The sequence below is a fragment of the Tarenaya hassleriana genome, unplaced genomic scaffold (assembly GCF_000463585.1).
Source record: "Tarenaya hassleriana unplaced genomic scaffold, ASM46358v1 Cleome1, whole genome shotgun sequence".
NCBI classification, from domain to species: Eukaryota; Viridiplantae; Streptophyta; class Magnoliopsida; order Brassicales; family Cleomaceae; genus Tarenaya; species Tarenaya hassleriana.
Genome location: NW_010960187.1, coordinates 5,283,194 through 5,304,087, shown reverse-complemented (window position 1 = coordinate 5,304,087; position 20,894 = coordinate 5,283,194). Strand labels below are relative to the sequence as shown.

General features: G+C 37.3%; 6 protein-coding genes across 8 annotated transcripts; 2 read left to right on the top strand and 4 right to left on the bottom strand.

The window, feature by feature from the left end:
• Window positions 1–62: 62 nt before the first annotated feature.
• LOC104812699 (bifunctional riboflavin kinase/FMN phosphatase) lies at window positions 63–3,006 on the bottom strand. 2 transcript variants are annotated; one of them, XM_010539989.1, is made up of 11 exons: window positions 2,736–3,006; window positions 2,264–2,392; window positions 1,950–2,136; window positions 1,675–1,805; window positions 1,512–1,581; window positions 1,353–1,418; window positions 1,081–1,235; window positions 897–992; window positions 650–801; window positions 461–544; window positions 63–349 (listed from the first exon to the last, which is right to left on the bottom strand). In XM_010539989.1, exons 2-11 carry the CDS (start codon window positions 2,337–2,339, stop codon window positions 212–214), a joined length of 1,155 nt encoding a protein of 384 aa, XP_010538291.1. In that variant the 5' UTR covers window positions 2,340–2,392; window positions 2,736–3,006; the 3' UTR covers window positions 63–211. The 2 variants fall into 2 exon arrangements, with proteins under 2 accessions (XP_010538291.1, XP_010538301.1); XM_010539999.1 differs by having other exon boundaries at window positions 2,264–2,387.
• Window positions 3,007–3,729: 723 nt separating this feature from the next.
• LOC104812686 (vesicle-associated protein 4-2-like) lies at window positions 3,730–6,708 on the bottom strand. Of its 2 annotated transcripts, none has more exons than XM_010539967.2 (7): window positions 6,273–6,708; window positions 5,443–5,513; window positions 5,260–5,341; window positions 5,016–5,134; window positions 4,744–4,821; window positions 4,399–4,536; window positions 3,730–3,996 (listed from the first exon to the last, which is right to left on the bottom strand). In XM_010539967.2, the coding sequence occupies exons 1-7, from the start codon at window positions 6,583–6,585 to the stop codon at window positions 3,949–3,951; spliced, it is 849 nt and encodes a 282-aa protein (XP_010538269.1). In that variant the 5' UTR covers window positions 6,586–6,708; the 3' UTR covers window positions 3,730–3,948. The 2 variants fall into 2 exon arrangements, with proteins under 2 accessions (XP_010538269.1, XP_010538278.1); XM_010539976.1 differs by having other exon boundaries at window positions 4,417–4,536; window positions 6,273–6,706.
• Window positions 6,709–6,860: 152 nt separating this feature from the next.
• On the bottom strand, window positions 6,861–7,589 carry LOC104812675. The gene is made up of 2 exons (XM_010539956.2): window positions 7,238–7,589; window positions 6,861–7,142 (listed from the first exon to the last, which is right to left on the bottom strand). The coding sequence occupies exons 1-2, from the start codon at window positions 7,490–7,492 to the stop codon at window positions 6,975–6,977; spliced, it is 423 nt and encodes a 140-aa protein (XP_010538258.1). The 5' UTR covers window positions 7,493–7,589; the 3' UTR covers window positions 6,861–6,974.
• A 263-nt stretch (window positions 7,590–7,852) lies between these two features.
• LOC104812666 lies at window positions 7,853–8,453 on the bottom strand. Its single transcript, XM_010539945.1, has one exon. The coding sequence runs from the start codon at window positions 8,311–8,313 to the stop codon at window positions 8,056–8,058; it is 258 nt and encodes an 85-aa protein (XP_010538247.1). The 5' UTR covers window positions 8,314–8,453; the 3' UTR covers window positions 7,853–8,055.
• An 84-nt stretch (window positions 8,454–8,537) lies between these two features.
• Window positions 8,538–11,182, top strand: LOC104824893 (putative PAP-specific phosphatase, mitochondrial). Its single transcript, XM_010557085.2, has 4 exons — window positions 8,538–8,554; window positions 8,755–8,902; window positions 10,172–10,225; window positions 10,608–11,182. Exons 1-4 carry the CDS (start codon window positions 8,538–8,540, stop codon window positions 10,695–10,697), a joined length of 309 nt encoding a protein of 102 aa, XP_010555387.1. The 3' UTR covers window positions 10,698–11,182.
• Window positions 11,183–16,017: 4,835 nt separating this feature from the next.
• LOC104812657 (myb-related protein 315-like) lies at window positions 16,018–17,490 on the top strand. The gene is made up of 3 exons (XM_010539933.1): window positions 16,018–16,217; window positions 16,344–16,473; window positions 16,619–17,490. Exons 1-3 carry the CDS (start codon window positions 16,085–16,087, stop codon window positions 17,394–17,396), a joined length of 1,041 nt encoding a protein of 346 aa, XP_010538235.1. The 5' UTR covers window positions 16,018–16,084; the 3' UTR covers window positions 17,397–17,490.
• Window positions 17,491–20,894: the final 3,404 nt, after the last annotated feature.

The window sequence follows — 20,894 nt, the reverse complement described above, 5'->3', positions numbered from 1 at the left end:
AGGGTTCATTTTTCTCAATAGTGAGAGAACACTATTATTACTACGTAAAGGGAATAAAGGGGAAAAGAAAAACCTAGGAAAAATCATCCCATTATCAATGAAGGCCAAAAAATAATGGAGTGTCTACTCATTAATTATTTCACAAATAACGAATGTGGTCGAGCCTTGTGAGCATCCCCATCCAGGGTTATGCTAACCAAGACCATGATATCTATGGCAAAAGAGGGTTTGTTGAGAGGAAGGGGTCATCCTTGAAGTTGGCGTACAGCTGAAGATCGAGAGCTCTCTCCGCAATTCCTCTGTCCTCGTGAATCTTTTCCACCAGCCTCTCCAACGACGGGAAATTAGCCTGCTCTCATTCCCCCACACCCAACCCGATGTGAGCAAGTTTCTCGACACGTCTTTCGTTTTTGGGTAACATGAAAACCAAAAGTTCGGAAAAAACGTAGCCAACAGTTACCTCGGGGCGTATGTAGCCAACAATCACGAGACGCAGCTCTTCACCATAGAAATCCTCCCCAAACTCATGAAGCAACCACGGTTCCTATTACCAGTGCTGTAGTTAACTCATGGATGATAAAAAGAAAAGTTGTGCAGAGGGTTTTGAGGTTATACACACACACATATTCAAAGTGATAAATTTACTCACAATGGTTTTCTCGGTGTTGTTGAAATATGGGTTCCAACCAATGCTCATCACCATCTTGAAAACACCTCTTGTCGACAAGCCAGCCCAACCAAAGTACACCCCCGCAGGGTGTTCAACTAACTCACTTGCGTACTCCTTTGTTGACAGGTTAGCTACATATAACAGATCACATAACACAAACCTTAACTATAAGTCGTGAGAAAAAAAAACACCGGGTAGTTCTAGTCAGAGAATCCATCGTCCATACCTGTGGGGATTCCAAGCACCTTGGACCCACGGCCAAATCCCTTGACAACTGGCCCCCCAATACACCATGGTTCAATCGGTAAAGTATTCTCAATCCCTGCAAACACAGCTTACGGGTTAAATTTTTTCTACATCAATCAGTAGAGGAGGACATATGGATATTAACAGCGTTTGCAAGTGCTTACAATCTTGAAATGGAGGCAACCCCCATTTTTCAGGCCGTAGATCGATCAGAGAATTCATTATTTCGTTTGCCGATGTAAAAAGATGAGTTTGTTTAGGTAGTGAAGGAACAGCAACCACTTTCATCCCAGCAGCTTTACCAGCCGTAACACCCGGGCTGCCATTGCCAATTACAATAATCAGAGACCAAGATTTATAGCTGCACACCCGTATGCCAATAAGTCGAAAATAAAGAGAAGCGCCACAAAAATAGGGAGTAGAAACTAGGACTCACGTAGAATCTTCTATTACCAAACAGCTAGCTACCTCTTTGTTCAGTCTCCTGGCTGCCTCAAGGTAACTAAAAAATAAAGGAAATAACTGTTTCTTTTTGTCGCCATTAAGGAGATCGAAAATTGAAACTAGGATATAGGTCATGAGAGATGGATCTTACATTTCGGGATAAGGCTTTCCTTGGGTCACTTCATCGCCACCAACAATAACAGAGAAGCTTTCCTTCCAACCTACATAAGGGAGAAATCATCGGATAAAATCACTTGAACACCACAAACTACTAAGACAAGACTAAGAACAAATAAACGTCTCCAGAAGCCAACCTTTGTGATAAGAAATTTTGGATTCAATATTTGCCCTGGAAGAATTGGACGCCAATGCCATAGGCACTCCATTACCCTTCAGATGCTGAATTAACCGGTTGGCACCCGGAAGAGGTTTGATTTTGCTCATCCTAAAAACATCGAGTTACCAAGACACTTTCCATCAGTACTCTCTTATTACTGTGTTGCAAGATTTCGTTTTTGAAACCCATATGTACTTGCAGAAGAACCATCCATATAAGGGTATAAAAAGGAGCAGATTTGAAGGAAATTACTGAGCAGAGAACAACTGGTAGAACTCCGTGTTGAACTCATCGACTCCACAAGGAAGCCCGTAATCTTCAACAATAGCAGTTGCCGCCTCAATCGGAGTCTTTCCCACTATTTTAAGAGTTTCCCTTCCATCCCATTGCTTGCCATGCTTGCTCAGATATCCCCTTAAAATCTCACCAACTAGACCATCTGCAAGACATCCAAAAGACACAACTCCAGTATCAAATTCTAGAACCAAACTAACAACAACATATGCAGAAATAATAGCGAAGGGGATCGAAAAGCTGTTAAAAAAATTGAGGGTACAGATTCTCACCTGTGTTGATAAGGGTTCCATCCAGATCGAGGATGACACATGAAGCCAACTTCTCTAAGGAATTGCTCATCGACATTCCGACCGAGTACGAATCTGCTTACACTCCTGTAGCCTCTGAATGAATCTAATCTACATCAAACCATCAAAGGGAATATACTAATATAATCCCCGAGCTGATTATAGAAAAGAAATATTCCAGGAAAATAAAGCGTTTTCTTTTCTGGTTTTTCAAATTAAATAAAAGACGAATGGGTTTCGCTGTGTTTTTCGAGGAATCCTAGGTTACGATCAGGTTTTGTCGCTTAATGTCGTTGTGGGCTCTCCTCAATATTCCAACAACTCAACAAAGAATTTCGAAGAAACATGGCGAATACGATAACGTTACAGCTCCGTGAAGAAACCAACAAGTGCCGCCGGCGTAATTTATTTCGATCAAAAACCCAATTGAGATCCAAATAAGAGAAAAACTGACCGGATTACGAGCTGCAGAGAATCGGGAAAAAAGCTCCCGTGAAAAAATAAACGTAGCAGCGCCACCGGTCTCTCCCTCTCTCTGCTTCTTCTGTGACTGGGAGATTGAAGTAATCCACGTCTGTGAAACCTCTCGAAAAAATCTCGAGAGGAACGGGGATGAATCGATGGAGAAGAAGGAGGGAGGGTGTGAGGGGTTTATATGTTTGGGGCCTCTACTCCGACGCGTCGCTTGTTCACAATTTCACTCGGAATTCTGAATGCACAAAGATGAAGACAACGATAGTTGATATGTTCTCCTCCTCCCTTTTAGATTAATACTAAAATTGATATTATCAAATCTTATAATTATCACTTAAAAAAATTAGATTGATATAATTGTCATGTATTATTTAATCAACTTAATATAATAATATTATTATTTTAGACCATATATATTCTAATATTTATATAGGAAAAATAATTTTAAAAAATCACCCAATTTAAAAAACGTATATATAAATATACAAAGTTTAAGATTTCTACAAATAAAAATAATAATAAATTGATTAAATAAACAAATAATCAAATAAAAAAGTAAATACTAAAACTAATAGATAAATCCATACAGATATATACATAAAATAATATTAAATTTTATTCAAAATATTTATCGTTTTATATGTGTTTCCTATTTATGGTGATGATATGAATAAATCACTAGAACCTGTAAAATAAATACTCGTGAAATACTGATAAATCAGAAGTAACATCATCGGAGTTGGCCACCATACGTTATTACGTTGTGGTTTATTTTTTTTATTCATTAAATATAGGCATTTAAATGTATTTTGTTATTTAATCAATTATAAAATTTTGTCATTTAATTTACATAACAATACACACTTCACATTACCCTTTATACTTTATGTAACGTACAAATTATATAATCCAAAATATTTGATTCATTAATTTTTTTTAAAAAAAAATAGATTAATAGATTCGTACGCATAAAATTGAAATAAAAGACATTTTGATTCCAATGCTCATATTCGTGGCTGTGTTGCAAAAATCAAGAACACTACCACCATTTGCAAAACAAGACGAGAAAAATGAAGACTTGTTAAATTTCACACTTTTTTTCATCATCTATACATTCATTGATCGTAGGATTGCATGACACCCATGAGTTACCAGACAACATTGTTCGAGTTCCTTGATCATCTCATCCAAAACTATGCCGGGTCTTGCTGCTGTGCAAGATATCTTTCCCTACGCTCCTTCATCAGACAACCTGAGCTGTCCTGTCGACTGGATTTTTCGATCTAAAACCTCGTACCTGCAAATCCGATTTAGGGACGAAAGATTCGATCGCCCGAGGTTTCGAAGCGATGACAGATCTGGCGAAGGAAGACGTGAATCCGAATAATGACAGGAGAAGCAGAAAAATGGTGAACCTCGGCATTTTGTTCACCAGAAACCGAGATTTTTTTTTTTTTTTTAATTTGCAGAAGCAGAATTGGGTTGTATTGGTGGGTTTTGATGGGAAGAGGAAGAGGGGGAAGGTTGGGATTTTAGTTGCCTACGCTCCTTCTGCGTTACACATCAAATCAAACACTCTAAATCATATGGTCCCAAAGGGATTATATATATATATATATATATATATATATACACGCACATACAGGAGAATGTAAGCGCACCCATTCATCAACAACAAGCCCTTCACCAATTATCTTTGGACCAGCATCTTCCGGGGGTTTCTTGCCTTTGGCTGCTGCCTCATCTGCTTCAGCCAGTTGTCGCTTCAACTTCTCCAGAGCCTTCAGTTCACCACACAACAGGACCCTTCAATTCTCGCTATCTATCTATCTATCTATATATAAGTAAAGAAACAGAAGACCAAGATCCTCCTGATGACTTTTCTATGGTTCAAGTTCCAGAATAAGTTCAAGACACCAGATGGCAACACAAACAGGTCATCCTGAACTAAAGAATTACGAGGATCCTCTAGTAAACGCGATACTCACAGTGTTGGGACGCTCAGGATCCAAGAACACCACACACAATATTTGCTCTATGGACACGTTATCCTTTTGCTCATTAAACTGCAAAAGAAAAGTATCGTATATTTTTCGTAAATGGAAATAACAATCAGCTATACTTGCAAAATGTGAAACCGTAATACAACACGAGACACCATGGGAAGACAGTTTGAGAAGAGTCATTATAGACTTAGTGCTAGATCACAGAATTTGAACAGTGTAACAATCCTAACCCCATAAAAAATGGATCATCATACCAGCTCAGGCACATAGTCCATGGGGCCTTTCACCTTCAGGCTCATGATTTTGAACTTAACCCTTGTTCTCTGTTCCGACGGCTTCTCATCGTTCTCCGGAGGCTCAACAAATTTGAACACTATAAAGTTCAATGAAAAAAGTAACAGAAACACACACAAAATCTTCAGGGACAATGCTTTAACAACAGCCTGATCATGAAGGATACTTCATGAAGAAGTGAAAAAAGAAAATAAAAGCAGATACCAGTAGCAATAATGGTCTCCCCAGGAGCAAGAATAGCACCAGGAGGACGCATGAAGCAACTCTTTGGTGCAGTTGTTTGAAACTGTTGGAGCGAAAAAGAACACACATGATAGAATATTACACAAGCTTCTTCACTTATTTTGATCCAATGAAAGAAATTAACGTAAATGTCGCAGTTGATACCTTAAAGGCTACATGTGATTTGCTGGTATTTGTAATCTTAATGGCGCTCCTTGCTTGCTTCCCAGGCTCATCTTCAGACAAGTATAAAAGTAATTCAGAGTAGAGTACTCTTGAAAATTTGTGGTACATCAATGAAAGACACCTTCTTTGTCACTGGGATATGTTCAATTACACGTAATGATCAATCTCCCAGGTAAAAACAGAAGCAGATCCAACGAAATGTCATTCACCGAAAGATCGGACAAAGAAGGAAAAGACTACTCGTAATTTCGCGAATCAAGAACAATACCATCATCGGTATATGAATCAGCTGAGAAACAAATCCTCAGTCGACAACCCATTACATTTTTTAACATTCTTTCTCCGTATTCTCTGAAAGAATTCACCGTAATCTTTCCCCTGGGCGAGTTGCTTCCAATAATCAAATCAAACGGATTGCAGTAACCTTCCAAACATGTCCATTTCTACTTGTTAAATCAGTGTTTCCAGCAATATTGAGTCAAAATGTCGCCTTATGTTTTCAAACAGGAACCACATCAAATCACAAACGCAGAACTTGCAATCCCGACGAAATCGATTAAGAAAATATCCAACAAAATGATTCCTCCCTTGATTTTAATTAGTCCAAAAAGGTCAAATTTAACTTCCGCGATAACTCAATCTTTTTTTCCTGAAAGCGTTAAGTCAACCCTTGATCGAAATAACCGATTTTCAGCAACGATCTCTAAGCACATCAATGAATTCCAGTTCAGGAAACAAACCCAGGTCACGAAAAGCGAAGTCAGAGAGCAAAAACGATCAGAACAGGTGAGAAATTTCGAGAAACTCACAAGGGAAATAAAGCTTCTTCGGCGGATCAAGCTTCAACCGGCGCTTCGCAGGCAGAAATGACTTGGCAACTGACGACACCGATGGAGTGGCATGCTGATTCGGACCCGATCCGTCGCCGTGAGGGCCGTAGTAGTCGAGATGGTGGTGATGGTTGTGAAGATGGAGATGAGAAGACGCAGAAGACGAAGCTCCCGACGGAAACGGAACGGTGGCGGGGGCGGAGCTGCTGTTGCCGACGGGGTTTCGGAACGGCATCTTGAAGAAACCCCAACCTCGGCCGTCGGACACGGGCTTCTCTTCCGTCATGGCCATGTCACTCCGGGCGTGCGATCGCAAAACAGCTCCGGCGACAGAGAGAGAGAGAGATCGGACGTAGAGAGGGAAACAGAAGTGAAATTGATTGGCTGTGTTCGCGTCCGATTTAGTCGTTTTTTTAAATGTTATGTATATATAATATACGTGTGTATTCAATCCTGAGGTATATAATATATCACAGTTGCTCGATTTACATGAGTAATACATAGAATTCTAATTTATTAAAAAAAATCATCAATTTAATCTAATAAATAATTTTTAACTCGCATTAGTCACGAAAAATCAAAATTGGAATCAATCATCAATATATGAACAATAAATGCATAATTTAAATTGTATTAGAATAAAGAAATTAGGAAAAATATCTCTTTTGTTGGTGTTTTTTGTCAAAAAGGGAAATCAGGATCATCCCACTGAAGAACAGCAGAATCAAAGTCTTGTTCCCTCTTTAGCTTGTCCTTGAGGAACCAATCGCATATCTTCCCCGCGTTTAGCTCCTCCATTCTGCATCCCTCTTGCTCCCCTATCACTCTAAGTAGATTCAACGACGATATCTACACACTCCCAAAAAAAAAAGATTCAATTTTTTTTTTGTTATACCTCATGATAACCAACCAGTCACTTATATCGATGAGAGAGTTGAACTTACAGTTAGGCGACAGAGGAACTTCTCGTGGGCACCGAGTCCGGAGATCTCGACGAGACCAGCCTCTTCTATGCTCAAGAAGCTTCTTCTTTTGGGTTCTTCTTCTTCTCCGGTGGATCCTCTGATCTTGCAAACCCTTCTTCTCCTTCTTCTACTGCTGCTGCTCAATGTTATCGTATTTCCATTTCTGGTTAACGTGTTGTGTATTTGAGGAGTTGAGATGAAGGATGGGTGGAAGGAGAGAGTTGTGATGTTCATAGTGACCAAAGAATGAAACTTTTGAGTTCCTTTTCGGATCGTTTGAAAAGACGATCACTTTTTTTTTCCGGGTTATCTTGTTTCAGTGGTGCAGAATGAAATGGGCTTTGGGGGTTGTGCCAACAGGCCTTGTTTTGATCCATTTCCCTCCAAAAACCCTAAACCCAAATACGAAGTCTTACCTAAATTAGCTTATGCTCAAATGTGTGTTGAAAGATCTGACCTTTTAATCTTATCTCCTAATAAATTAAGGATTTTTTTTTTCTGTATTTTCATCATTTCCCAGAAAGGTTGCATAGGTCAAGTCAACAATATGAACCCATTCAATCTTCTTAAGAATGAATCCATAAACATGGCGGATCAAACCAAACTTTGAAGATGAAACATCTAAAGAGTCGTTTTGTACACAAAACCAGTCTTATTTACAACTACTCTTTTTTTATTTTTTTTCTTCCCTTCTTTTCACAAGTTCTTCACAGTATACACAGGAGAAAAAAATATTCACAAGAAAATCCCAGAATTCAAACAATAAATAACAAGCAATTATGGTGTTCTTCCCAGATCTAACTTGTTCCCCAACAGCTTAGATACATAACTGTACGGAGAGACTCCTCCGCTTGCTTCAGCCTCCCGCTCGCCGCCGCACCGAAGCCGCTCGATTCCAGACCGCCGGAGATCATCCGCACTGATGAAGAAGCCACGGAGCACGACGGAGACGATGACGTCGAAGATCTCAAAGTCGTATCGCTACCGCCGCCGCCGCACTTGATCGTCTGCTCCTTCGTTAACCTCCCGATCAACTGATTGATGAGCCTGCTCATCTGCCTTCAAATCAGATTCCGATCACGAAGATCGATTTATCACAATCAACGATCCGATTCGCGTAGACTTTTCGCCCTTTTTGGATTCCGATGAGATTTTTTCCCCTTCTCTCAAAGAAGCGATTTTTTGGCCTTATAAGGACAGAGTGAGTGAGCCATAGGATTTGGGAGAAACGACCGGCTTTAGACGGTAAACCCAGGGCCCGGTGGGCCCCTTATCACATATGACCGACACGTGGCGGTCTCTCGAGGAAGGTTCGAGACGATATCCGACGTTCCTTTCCGTGCAAGATTCTTATCCTTTATTTTAGATTTTTTTACCATATACATATTTCTTTTTCCTTTTTTGTTTCCTTATCTTCTTTTTTTCGGTCAATGCACAATCTCTCCACCGTCCGATTTCATCGCGGTGCATGATCCTTCTCCCACGCCTCACCGCAGGCGATTCTTCACCGTAAGATCTTTTCTTCATTATGTGTTCAAAGTCTCTTTCTTTCTTCACAGGGTTGGTCTTCCGTTCTACGAGTATCTTAAAGAGCTCGAATCCGCCATTGATGTCGTCGAGAGAGCTTGCCGGCTCTGCATCGATGTGATTTCATTCTCATCCCGTGATTTTAAATCTCCGTTTGTTTGTTTTGCAGTCTGTTTACTTCCCGACAAAATTTTCAAGGAATCCTAATGCTTTAAGGTCTAATTAGCGAACCCATTCCTCCAAGGAGGGAACTTGTGATATAAAGGAAGGGAATTTATTTGCTTTCCTGATTCTGTTTAAATCTTTGACTGTCGGTACTTAACTTCAGAATTTCGTAGAGTAAAATTACTTCAATTCTTTTATATAAAGAAAAATTTACTTCAATTCTTGTTTGGAACTTGTTGGGCGAGGACCTTCACTTTGTATGACTAGATGTGTTCATTGATTTACGCTTTCCTTGCTTGTAGATTCAGGGTGAAGAACACAGATCGATATAGTTGAAATTTTAAATATATACTGAGGTTTAGATGTGAATTTCCTGCTGCTTGCCTTTGATTAAGAAGACTGCATTACACACATTGACTCTGTCTGATTTTGATTTGGCTGCTGCTTTTTTGAAAAAGGCTTAACCGGATGTTTCTGCTTGGTTATGTTGCTACTTGGGTGACTGTGTGCTAGAGGGTGAAATCAAAGTCAGTTTGGTTATTGATTGCTGTTGCAAAGATGCAGCTGATCACCATGAAATGGCTTGTGCTGATCTGATTGATGCTTCGAACCGAGCTTTCATCTAAGCTCTTAAGCTATTTCATTCACAACCACACCTAAACTTTGGATCTTTTTTGTGAATTATGCTTCAACCCCCAAACTTGAACCTTAGCTGTCATTTCTTTTTCCTAATTTTGATTGCAGAGCTTTCTAAATCACTACCCTCTATTCCCTTGGTTGGCCTAACCTTGTAGGTTCTGTGGCAAGTGGAAGTTATAGCCAGAGCAAGCCTTGGAGACAAGCAGTTGTCTGATGCTGATGTTCTAGAGGCGTCCCCGTTCTTAGTAGAGAAATCAACTGCCAGCTGTTACCTTAGAACAGCGAATTTTTTGTTCTTCGCTGTCAAAATTTTATATGCAGAAGCTCAATCACGGCTTAAAAGCATGTCACATTTTGAAGTTGCTAAACCTGATGTCGAAATTGAAATGAGATGGGGGTGGTATCAACATTTCTTGTCCCTCTTAATTCTTGAATGGGAACAAAATCGGGGACGGTCCCATATATCATTGTCCTGAAAACCGGCATATCATGTTAATTCTCTGTATAGTAACTTACCCTCTCATAACTGTCCCCTGCTGATTTTGTTGCTTTACCTATACTAAAGCCATTGTGGTTTTGCAGGTTTTGAATCCGATAGATATCATGGCACTAGGGGGGGATTCCTTAATGTACATGGTATGTCTTTAAATGTTGAAAAACGGTGGTTATCTTGTCAGAGTATCTTCTTGGAGCACCCGGGTTAATTCATGAATTTTATGGAGATAAGTAGAATGCAGTCATTTGATCTCAGAGCTGGAGAAAACCTTCTCGCGTAGTTCCCTTTGTCTTGAATTGTGAATTCGTCATGACCGTTGTATTGGATATATGGGAGGGAGATGTCAAAGTTCCTTTTCAAATGCATGTTAACGTTAAACCTATTTCTTGATCATATTAGAGAATATTGACATCATTAATCGGGATTGAGTTTAGCATTCAGTTCAGTTTTAGATATGTATAGGAATCCATGAGAAGTCCTCAGTTCTCTTCTTCATCTTAATTGCATGAACGGAATATTCAGGTAGGATCGGCACTTGTTGTAGATACTGAGATTGTGTTAGGGACCATAGGCTGTCCAAACTGGAAGGCGGATATCTCGGATGGATCCTAATGCTTCCGCGTATCGGCTGTGGAACTTTGGACAGAGAGATTAGATGATGTTTCTAGCAAAATTTCTGGCGGTGGGAGGAGGTGCGTTCTTGATGGCTTTGGCTTAGTGAAGGGCGGCGCGGTTTTGGTATTACCGAATCATTGTCATTCTCTAGTTTGTTTGATGCAAGATGTAGACGGCATACGGGATGGAGGGAAGAGACATATTCCTTTTGCCCACATGAATGCCATCTTCCAAGTAGAGATGGTACAGAGCCCAACAGACATTTTCGTGGTGAGAAGCTTTCTCTGTTTGGACGATGAAACCGAAATCTTCAGACAATTCTTGAAACAGTTTGTTTGCTGTTGTTTTCTGGGTTTTCTTTAACTGAAACATGTAATGTAACCGAGTGGGAAGGGAGTTGGAATCAAGAATTTACGAGATCGGGATTCTTGTGAGACCATGGTCTCTGTCTTGTGGAATGATCGAGATTTTGCAGCCCCCCATGCTTCTCGTTTTTCTTTGGATTTCGTTTGATAATTTAATAATAGCATATGTCGAATCACCCACAAAAATATACCATTTAATTTTATAACAAGATCAATCTACTTTGACCCAAAAAAAATAAACAAGATCAATCTATATATATTATATTGCATGCATGGAGTCTTACGTATAAGTGGTAAGTGGCGCACCAACCGCACAACTTTTTAGATCTCGTATCCTTTATATATATATATATATATATGGATCATACTTCACGACTTCATCTCAACTATTTAGGGTTCAAAGGTTTGTTGACAACGGGAAAAAAAAAAGAATAATGAATAACACGACAAACCACGTAATTATTATTTTTGGAAAATCGAAGCCTCTCTGGTAATTTAATGTTGTATTGTATCACAGTGCACTAAAATCCCAAAGCAAGTGCAACGTTATTGCTGTTTTTAACTTTGGTATATATATATATACACACTTTTTTTGGTAAAGTTGTATATATATACTTACTTTTGTCTTTATCTGATCTAGTTATCATATATGGTTGTTTTTATTTGTTAAACACTATTTTGCATTCTTTCCATAATTCTCAATAAACATCGATACGATATAACAAAACATATTGCGTTGAGTAAATTAAAAAAAAAACGTAGTTACAAGAACATGTTGTGTGTATATATATATATATATATATTCGTATAATAAATTTCGTTCTTCATGCATTATGAACTAATTTTATTTTTAACAAAAATAATGAAATTTGGTCAACAACAGTAACAACACGTATGCTACTTGTTCTGGCAAAGGCATGCGCAAGCAAGCCATAGATTTCGGACAGGTACATACTCTACATAATATATGATATTTTAACTAAATATAATATATGATTCGTTGACATAATCTCCCACTTTGTGACGTTTTCATTTGTCGTTAGACCACAGAGTGTCTTCCTGAGCGTAAACGCCGAGACATCATCCCTTGTATTTTGGTTCCATATATAGAAAAAGAATAGGATTATTAGGTTATAATTAATATAGCATAATGTTCGCAATAATGTGGAAACATTGCGAATGTTCTAGGTTTTCAAAGGGACTGAAAGATATACATACATATGTATACACGTATATAGATAGATAGATAGATAGATAGATATGCTACTAAGATTTGCTCCACAAATGTATTATAATTTATACGTATACTCTTGACTCTTTACATTATATTATATCTGTAAGAATAGTATTGTTACGTATAACGTATAAATGAAAGTGATATGACTATTCCTCTCAATGCTCTGATTAATTGATAATATTGTATCATTTTCCATCATTTTAAAAATTAAACCTCATTTTTTATGTTAACATGTATATATGCTTATATATATATATATATATATATAATATAACATGGATGCTTTCTTTTCTGTTGGAAGATTAATGATGGAATTTATAGTATGACACCTTCTATTAGAAAATGAAAAATATCGAACAATATAAACATTTCTAAACTTATTCATCACATGCATGATGACTTTGTATATTGAATATATATATATACATATGGATACGTATTAATTAGACATTTTGTCCGAAAACATTGAGTTTAATTACGTCGGGATATGAATTAAGCATGTTGTGATGTTACAGATCATATATTCTACTACTGGCGAGAAAAATATTGATCATCATTACCGTTTCCCGTTCGTGAAATCTAAGGAATCGTAATATTTAATATTATAAACAGTGTATAAAATAATATATATATATATATATATATATACCGCTTTGGAAAATTGTGGAGAAAGTCGAACACGAGGCAGAGAAGTAGTGGTTCGTACACTACAGGGGCAAATCCGCCCCACGTCACGCCATGTATCTTTTTATTATTCCTTTATTTAATATTCAAAATTACGAAATTACCCCCACCCAGCATATATATGAAGCCTTCATTTATTATGGCTCACGCCGAGCCTAGTCTTTAGTCGGCGGCTTTCAGTCTCAAGCTTAATCCAAATTTTCGCCTTATCCCCTCATATATATATATTGTAGGAACTAAACTTAGAAAAATGATAATAAACAGAACATTAATTTCTGATATTTGCTTTTATATTTTTGCTGAAAAAAATGTAAGAGAGAAGATGAAGTTTCTCCATGAAAACCTTACTTTATTTATTTGTTTTTCTGATATTTATAGAAATACAATAATCATAACTAAACCCTACGTACATGGAACACGTAGAAGAGTGGTTTAATAATCCAAAGACTAAGTCTCCTAAAAACCAGAAACCAAAAATCTAAACACAAGATTTATTCAAAGTGTATAACCAAAATATGATCGCAACTAACCAAACTATAATTAACTAAGAAAAACAAAACCCGACTCCGACAAGATTAAACCCAACAATCTCCTCCTTAATCTTGTCATAATGTCTTCATGTTTCCGATCTCCACCACCGCATATCTTCTGATTCAGTTTTTACTTAACTGATTTGTAGACCTCCTCCGCAAACATCGATACTTTTTTTTCTTTGCACGAACCTCCTTCATTCTCAAATCATCGAGATTCAACGTATTCAAGATATCCCACATTCTTTTGGAGATACCTTTTCACCGACGCGAAATACCATCACGTCATTCTGAGGGTCTTACAAACCCTTTCAATTCCACATCCAGAGGGTGACACTTCCCTCTCACAACCGTCCTTCTCTCATTGGTTGTCTTACTCTAAGCCTTTCCTTGGCTTTCACACGAAATCCTTTCATGGATCTCATCTCTTTTTCCGGAGCTTTCATTGCTCCAACTTCTTCTTCTTTTCGGAGTTTTTCTAACTCCATATCTTTTCCCGAAGCTTTTTCTGCTCCATCTTCTTCCTCATCATCATCATCATCTTCATCCTTCACCGCCTCTACAACCATATCGTCTATTGCTCCCTGAATCAAACCGTGCTCTGGTTTAATAATCCAAAGACTAAGTCTCCTAAAAACTAGAAACCAAAAATCTAAACACAAGACTTATTCAAAGTGTATAACCAAAATATGACCGCAACTAACCAAACTATAATTAACTAAGAAAAACAAAACCCGACTCCGACAAGATTAAACCCAACATATATATATATATATATATATTATCAATTTAAAAGAATTTGCATCTATTCTTCAATTTATTATTTTAAAAAAAAGAATATGTTTCAATTTCAAATATACAGAATACTAAAAAAAACAACTACTAAATGAAATTCGTATGATGGTTTTTCATAATTTAATAGCATATACACATATCACTTAATGTCCTATATTTTCTATATAGATCACAGAAATTCAATTTTTTGAATTACTATTAATTATTAATTACTTGAGAAGAGGAATATAGTTTTTCATTGGATACGGCTAGAGTATAGAGACAGACAGCAATGCTTGGATTCTACTAGCTAGGTTGGGTTCAAAGTCAAACCCTCAAGTTCATTTTATCACGTTCGTACACCCTAATATATTCAACCTCAATAATTATTGGTGGATAATGTTTCTATTTTTTCAAGCTCCACAGTCAATGTTTTCTAAATTTCGGCAAATATCCAAACTTTATTATTATTGCCCATCGAATTAAATTCTCACCCAAATCTACGATATTGCCAATGATAATGATATTGGAAATTTGGCTTCATCATGGACGTTGGAACACAGATTTTCCATTTCGGACCGTCTATAAAATAAAAATCAATCAAGGAAACAATTTGTCCTATAATTTTATTTTCATATTAATTTTGTCCTCCTACAAACTTACTTAGATGATTTAATCATTAATACGTCGTATATAAATTATTTCTATACCATTAAAATAACCTTTTTTATGATTTTCCTCATCGTTCTACTATTATTTTCAGTTATTTTGTCATTTTTCTTTTTATTTGCGTAGACGAAGATAACATGCATTATATATATATATATATTAATTGGATGAGACGGTTGAATACTATTTTTAAAAATTTTACAATTGAATTGTAATAGATTACAGACAAGATTTCAACCCCATTTTCACATTAGACGAAAAATAATCCGCGACTTTAGCTCAATAGGTAGGGAGGTCGAGCCGAAGGGAGCCGTGTAAAATAATTATACTAATTGGGTTAATATTTTCTTTTTCTAAACAGAAAAAAAAAGTCCAAAGAGTCAAAAAAAAAGAGGAGGGAGAGAGTTGAAATGTGAGGAAAAGATACGTGGCATCTTAATGTTGGCGACAGCTAATGTGAAAACCCCCTCAAAGCTAGGAGAACGACACTCCTCACCCCGGGGATAATGATTTTATATAAATATTATTTTTCAAAAATAAAACAAAACTGTTGTTTTTTTTTGGTAATCAACAAAAACTGTTGTTTATTACCATTAAACGATACCACAATTAATTATTATCAACACCTAATGCTAATGATAGTGTTAAGGTTAAATTACATTCGTTAATTATTACATTAATCAAATCTAATTCGATTAGTCTTCTTATACTGATTTAATTTCACATTTTTAGTAGTAAGCTTAACTATTTGTGTAAAGATCAGATTATATATATTGAGGACTGTAGCACATGTGTGGATCCAACAATTGTTGTTATTTTAATTTTTAAATGAAAAATATGCATATATATATATATATATATGAGGGTGATTACAAACAGGACATGTAAAAGCATATATACATACATATATATGTATGATACGGATGGGATACGAAGGACACGTAGCCAATCCAGAAACGGAGGACGGCACCGAATCCTTTTGACTTCGGCTTCTCATCTCTTCCTCCTCTATAAATAGCAAGTGTTTCTCTTTACGGACCATACGTCCTCTGGAAATTAAAACTCAATAATCTCTCTGATAATCACCTGATTGCGAACTCAGTTAATTAGCCGTAATCGTCAGTTATGGGAAGGTCGCCTTGTTGTGAGAAGAATGGGCTCAAGAAAGGGCCATGGACGCCTGAAGAAGACCAGAAGCTCGTCGACTATATTCAGAAACATGGCTATGGCAACTGGAGAACCCTCCCCAAGAATGCTGGTTTGTCTCCGTCATCCATCTAGCTTTATTCTTCTTTCTTTACTTGAAAATGTTTCTTATTTATTAATCATGTTTATAATTTAACCTTTGGTTTTGTTCCAATGTTTTCTTGATTGTTTTTTTCAGGTCTGCAGAGATGTGGGAAGAGTTGCCGGCTGCGGTGGACGAACTATCTCCGACCGGACATAAAGCGAGGCCGGTTCTCGTTCGAGGAAGAAGAAACCATCATTCAGCTACACAGCATATTGGGCAACAAGTAAGCAATATATATACATATAGTCTTTCGTATATTTTTCTCTCAAATACACGTTACGTACGTATATGTGCTGTATTCGAAATTTCTTTTACGTTTCAAGATCGCGACGTGTGTGTTTTAAATTTCTTTGGGTGATTTTTGACAGGTGGTCTGCTATTGCGGCTCGTTTACCAGGACGAACCGACAATGAAATCAAGAATTACTGGAACACACACATCAGGAAAAAGCTTCTTAGAATGGGGATCGATCCAGTGACGCACAGCCCACGTCTCGATCTCCTCGACATCTCCTCCATCCTCAGATCGTCCCTCTACGACTCTTCCCACCAGATGAACATGCCCAGGCTCATGGGAATTCAACCTCTGGTCAACCCCGAAATACTCAGACTCGCAACCTCCCTTTTCTCCTCCCAAACCCTAAACGATAACCCGAACAGAAGCTTCCACCACCAAAACGCTCAAGAAAGCCAAACTGTCCTAAACCAATTCCAAACGCTTCAAACCGACCAACTTCACGACAAGATTCAAGAACTCCAATCTTGCATTCCGTACTCCAGCGATGCTCAGCTCAGCATGGACCCTCCGAGCTTAACCGCCGCAGGGTTTGGTGAACAAAGCTCTCATGAATGGCACTGTAATGGGGTTCCTTCAAATATGCCGCAAGATTGCATGCCTCCATTGCCGCCGGACTACGATTACTACTCAAACTCGGTTTCCTTGTTAGACCCTTCATGCTATTCCGACCAAGACTTCAACTTTGCTTCGGTCTTAACGACGCCTTCGTCGAGCCCGACGCCATTAAACTCGAGTTCAACTTACATTAACAGTAGCAGTTACAGTACTGAAGATGAAAAGGAGAGCGATTGCAGTAATCTCGCGACGTTTGAAATCCCAGATTTTTGGGATATTAATGGTTTTATGTAATTTCAAGTAAACGAGTCCATGCGGGAGAGACTATTTTTTTTTATTTAAAAAAACTCATTTCTTTTTTTTTTTTAATTATTATTATATATCATTGTTCTTGGATTTGGTTATGTATATGTAAGATATCGTTCCTTTTTTTTTTTCTAATTTCATTATCGTCCTTTTTTTCCAGTGTCCATAAGATTAATTAATTAGTCTATGCGCGAAAGCAACATACCACCCATAAACAACATCTCATGACATTTTTAATTATTGATACCCACTCTCTTCTTTAATATTTCTTTTTGGTTCAGTTTTATTTTTTTTGTCTTTCGTTATATGCTTACTGCCGTATCATATTAATATTGGCTTGATGATATACATACACACACAAATGGTATGAGATTCTGAATTTTCCTGAAATTGACAGGAAAATAAATATTGTGTATTTATATATTTGATTTGTGTTTGTTTCCCTAAAGGAGTTAGCGAAAACGTATCGGCCGAAAACAATAGTCCAAAAGATTCATCACACACACACATATATGGTTTTATATATACGTTAATTATAGGAAGATATTATTCTTAGAATATTATCATTAATATTGTTATGATTTACCCTAAATATTATGCCTAGAATATTCTATTGTATTTTGCTATATATTATGATGTATTCTTCCCATTATCAATAATAGAAAAACATTTCACTATTATGGTATCAGAGCTCCGGTTTTTGCTCTAATTTTTTCTTCTTCTCATCAACAATATCGGTCGAATCCGAAAGCGACGATGAAGATGACAACGATGTACTAAATCCAATAGTATCATCGTCTTGAGTATCGTTTTAAATTTATTTTGCTCTTTTTTTTCTTCTATTTTTTTTCCCCGACGGCGGTGTTCATCACCGTCAACCCTAGCCGATTTTTTTTTTTAACGATGATGTTCGTTTATCGACGTCAACCCTAGCCGATGTGCTATTTTTTTTTAACGACGATGTTCGTTTATCGACGTCAACCCTAGCCGATGTGCTACTCTTTTTTTTTCTCTGACGACGTTCGTTTATCGATGTCAACCCTAGCCGTTGTGAGCTCTTTAAATATGATTTTTAGCCTCTTTCGATTGGAAAACTCCGATCGTCGATCCACGTATTTGCGTCACTTATCTTTATTCTCTTCTCTTGTCCCGCTGGTAGACTATCACGCATTATGCGTCACGCTTTTGTGCCCATTTTTTTTCTTCTTCTTTTCTCCGGCCTAGCCGCTATATACACCGCAGTTTTTTTGCGCTGCCGACTTCTTTATCGTGCAGCCCAATTCACTCATACGCGTCGCACTTTCGTGCCATATCAGCCTCTGAGAATACAACTCTCAAGCTCTTCAAACGTTATCAAGCAACACCAACTCAAGTTTGGACTACACCACCACATGGAAAATGATTCGTTTAATACGATCACAATTTCAGTTTTCAGTTTTTATGTAACAAGATTGAATTCATCATAGATGATTCATCTTGAGGGGGCATATAGGAAGATATTATTCTTAGAATATTATCATTAATATTGTTATGATTTACCATAGATATTATGTCTAGAATATTCTATTGTATTTTGCTATATATTATGATGTATTCTTCCCATTATCAATAATAGAAAAACATTTTCCCTATTATTAATATCTTGTATGATCAAAATCCGTGACAGATTGAAGTTTGCCATCAAGGCTAAAGTTTTTAAACTTCAAAAGCAAGTAATACTTCCATCAAATTTGTTATATATATATATATATATATATATATATATATATATATATTTTATCGCCAATCTTAGATGTTTTCTGCCCACGTAAAAGACGCAATTTCCGAAGAAAAAAAAAAGTTACCAATAAACATTGACCATCAATAAATACATATGATAAAAAATGGAAAATAAAGGGGATCATACTCTGTTGAGTGAAAAAGTCATTACAATTAAAATAAGAAAAAAAATTCTAATATCATATTAGTTATACGATGGACCTAGATTTTCCTACAAGTAATTATTAAAAAAATCTCGTAATGAGTTAGTGTCAAAATTAAGACCCGGCTTGGTTCAAGTAAAAACAAAAAACTAGTAATTTTGTTGTACGGAAACGTGACATTTAACTTCATGTAAAATAACTCTAACTCTGTAGACATGGGGACAAAACCCAATCAATTCATATTGACACGACAAACCTTGTATTAAAATTTAAAACGATCAACCGCACCGAAGATTGAGGCACGAAATTCGATTCTCTCGTATACGATTGATAATTATTGTCAAACTTAATATTTTAATTACGAAATCTAGAAATAAAATGAATGGTGTATGAGTCCAATCAAACTTTAACTTTAAATCAACCATAAAACAGTATAAAGTATAAACTGTTGGGAAAAAAAGCAAAATAGTATAACAGTTGTTAATTATATAATAATTAGAAACGGGTAAATATAAGTAAAAATGAGATTAAAACTCGGAAACTTACAAAGCACTTACTGTACAAAGGAAGATCATAAAGGAAGGAAATAATATTGTTATTATTTTTAGTATCAATCCCTGATTCTTTGCTGTATTTGTTTCTTCAATCATCTCCTCATGCGTGTATATATGTCTTGTAAATCACATAATGCAATACACAGAAAATTATTTTCCCAATCTGTCGTTCATGGTATCAGACGCCTTGGTTTAACGACAACCTCCTATCTCTTTTTTTTTTTTTTTCCAAAACCTTGATTTCCCAGAGAACCTAATCGGACATGTCCTCCGAACGGCACATCCTCCGCTGGCATTCACCCTGCTGCTCCGACTGCAACCGATCCCAATGTCGCTGCCCCCACTGATGCCGCTGCAACCGACACCGTTCGACCATACAATCCCGATAACACGGCGTCTTCGTTGATCAATATCAACGTGACGAACGTCTCCAAACTTTCCGCTGCCAACTACATCACTTGGAGCCTCCAAGTTCGACCACTCCTTCAAGGATACAACCTTGAATCATTCCTAGACGCCAACAGCACTGTCTCACCGACGGTCACCGTTGACAACGTGATCAACCCCAACCCGGCGTACACGTCTTGGTTTCGTCAAGACAAGCTGCTATTTTCAGCCCTTCTCGGCTCGATCTCTGTCTCCTGTCAAGCTCTCATTGCAAGGGCGACAACCACAAGTGAAGCATGGACAATACTAGCGTCCACATACGGCAGATCCAGTCGGGGACATATCAACGAACCCAAGGATCAAATGAAACGATTCTCCAAAGGCGGCAAATCAATCGATGAGTTCATGCACTTCTTCAAGACAAAGGGAGATGAGCTAGCTCTTCTCGGAAAGCCATTAGATCATGAAGATTTAATCGATCTTGTCATCGCCGGCCTCGGTGATCAATACCGTGCTGTCAAAGATGCCGTAAATGCCCGAGATCTGCCAATCTCGTTTGTGGAGCTTCACGAACGACTTCTCAATCACGAATCTGTGATTCTCGCTGCTGAACAGCTACCCTC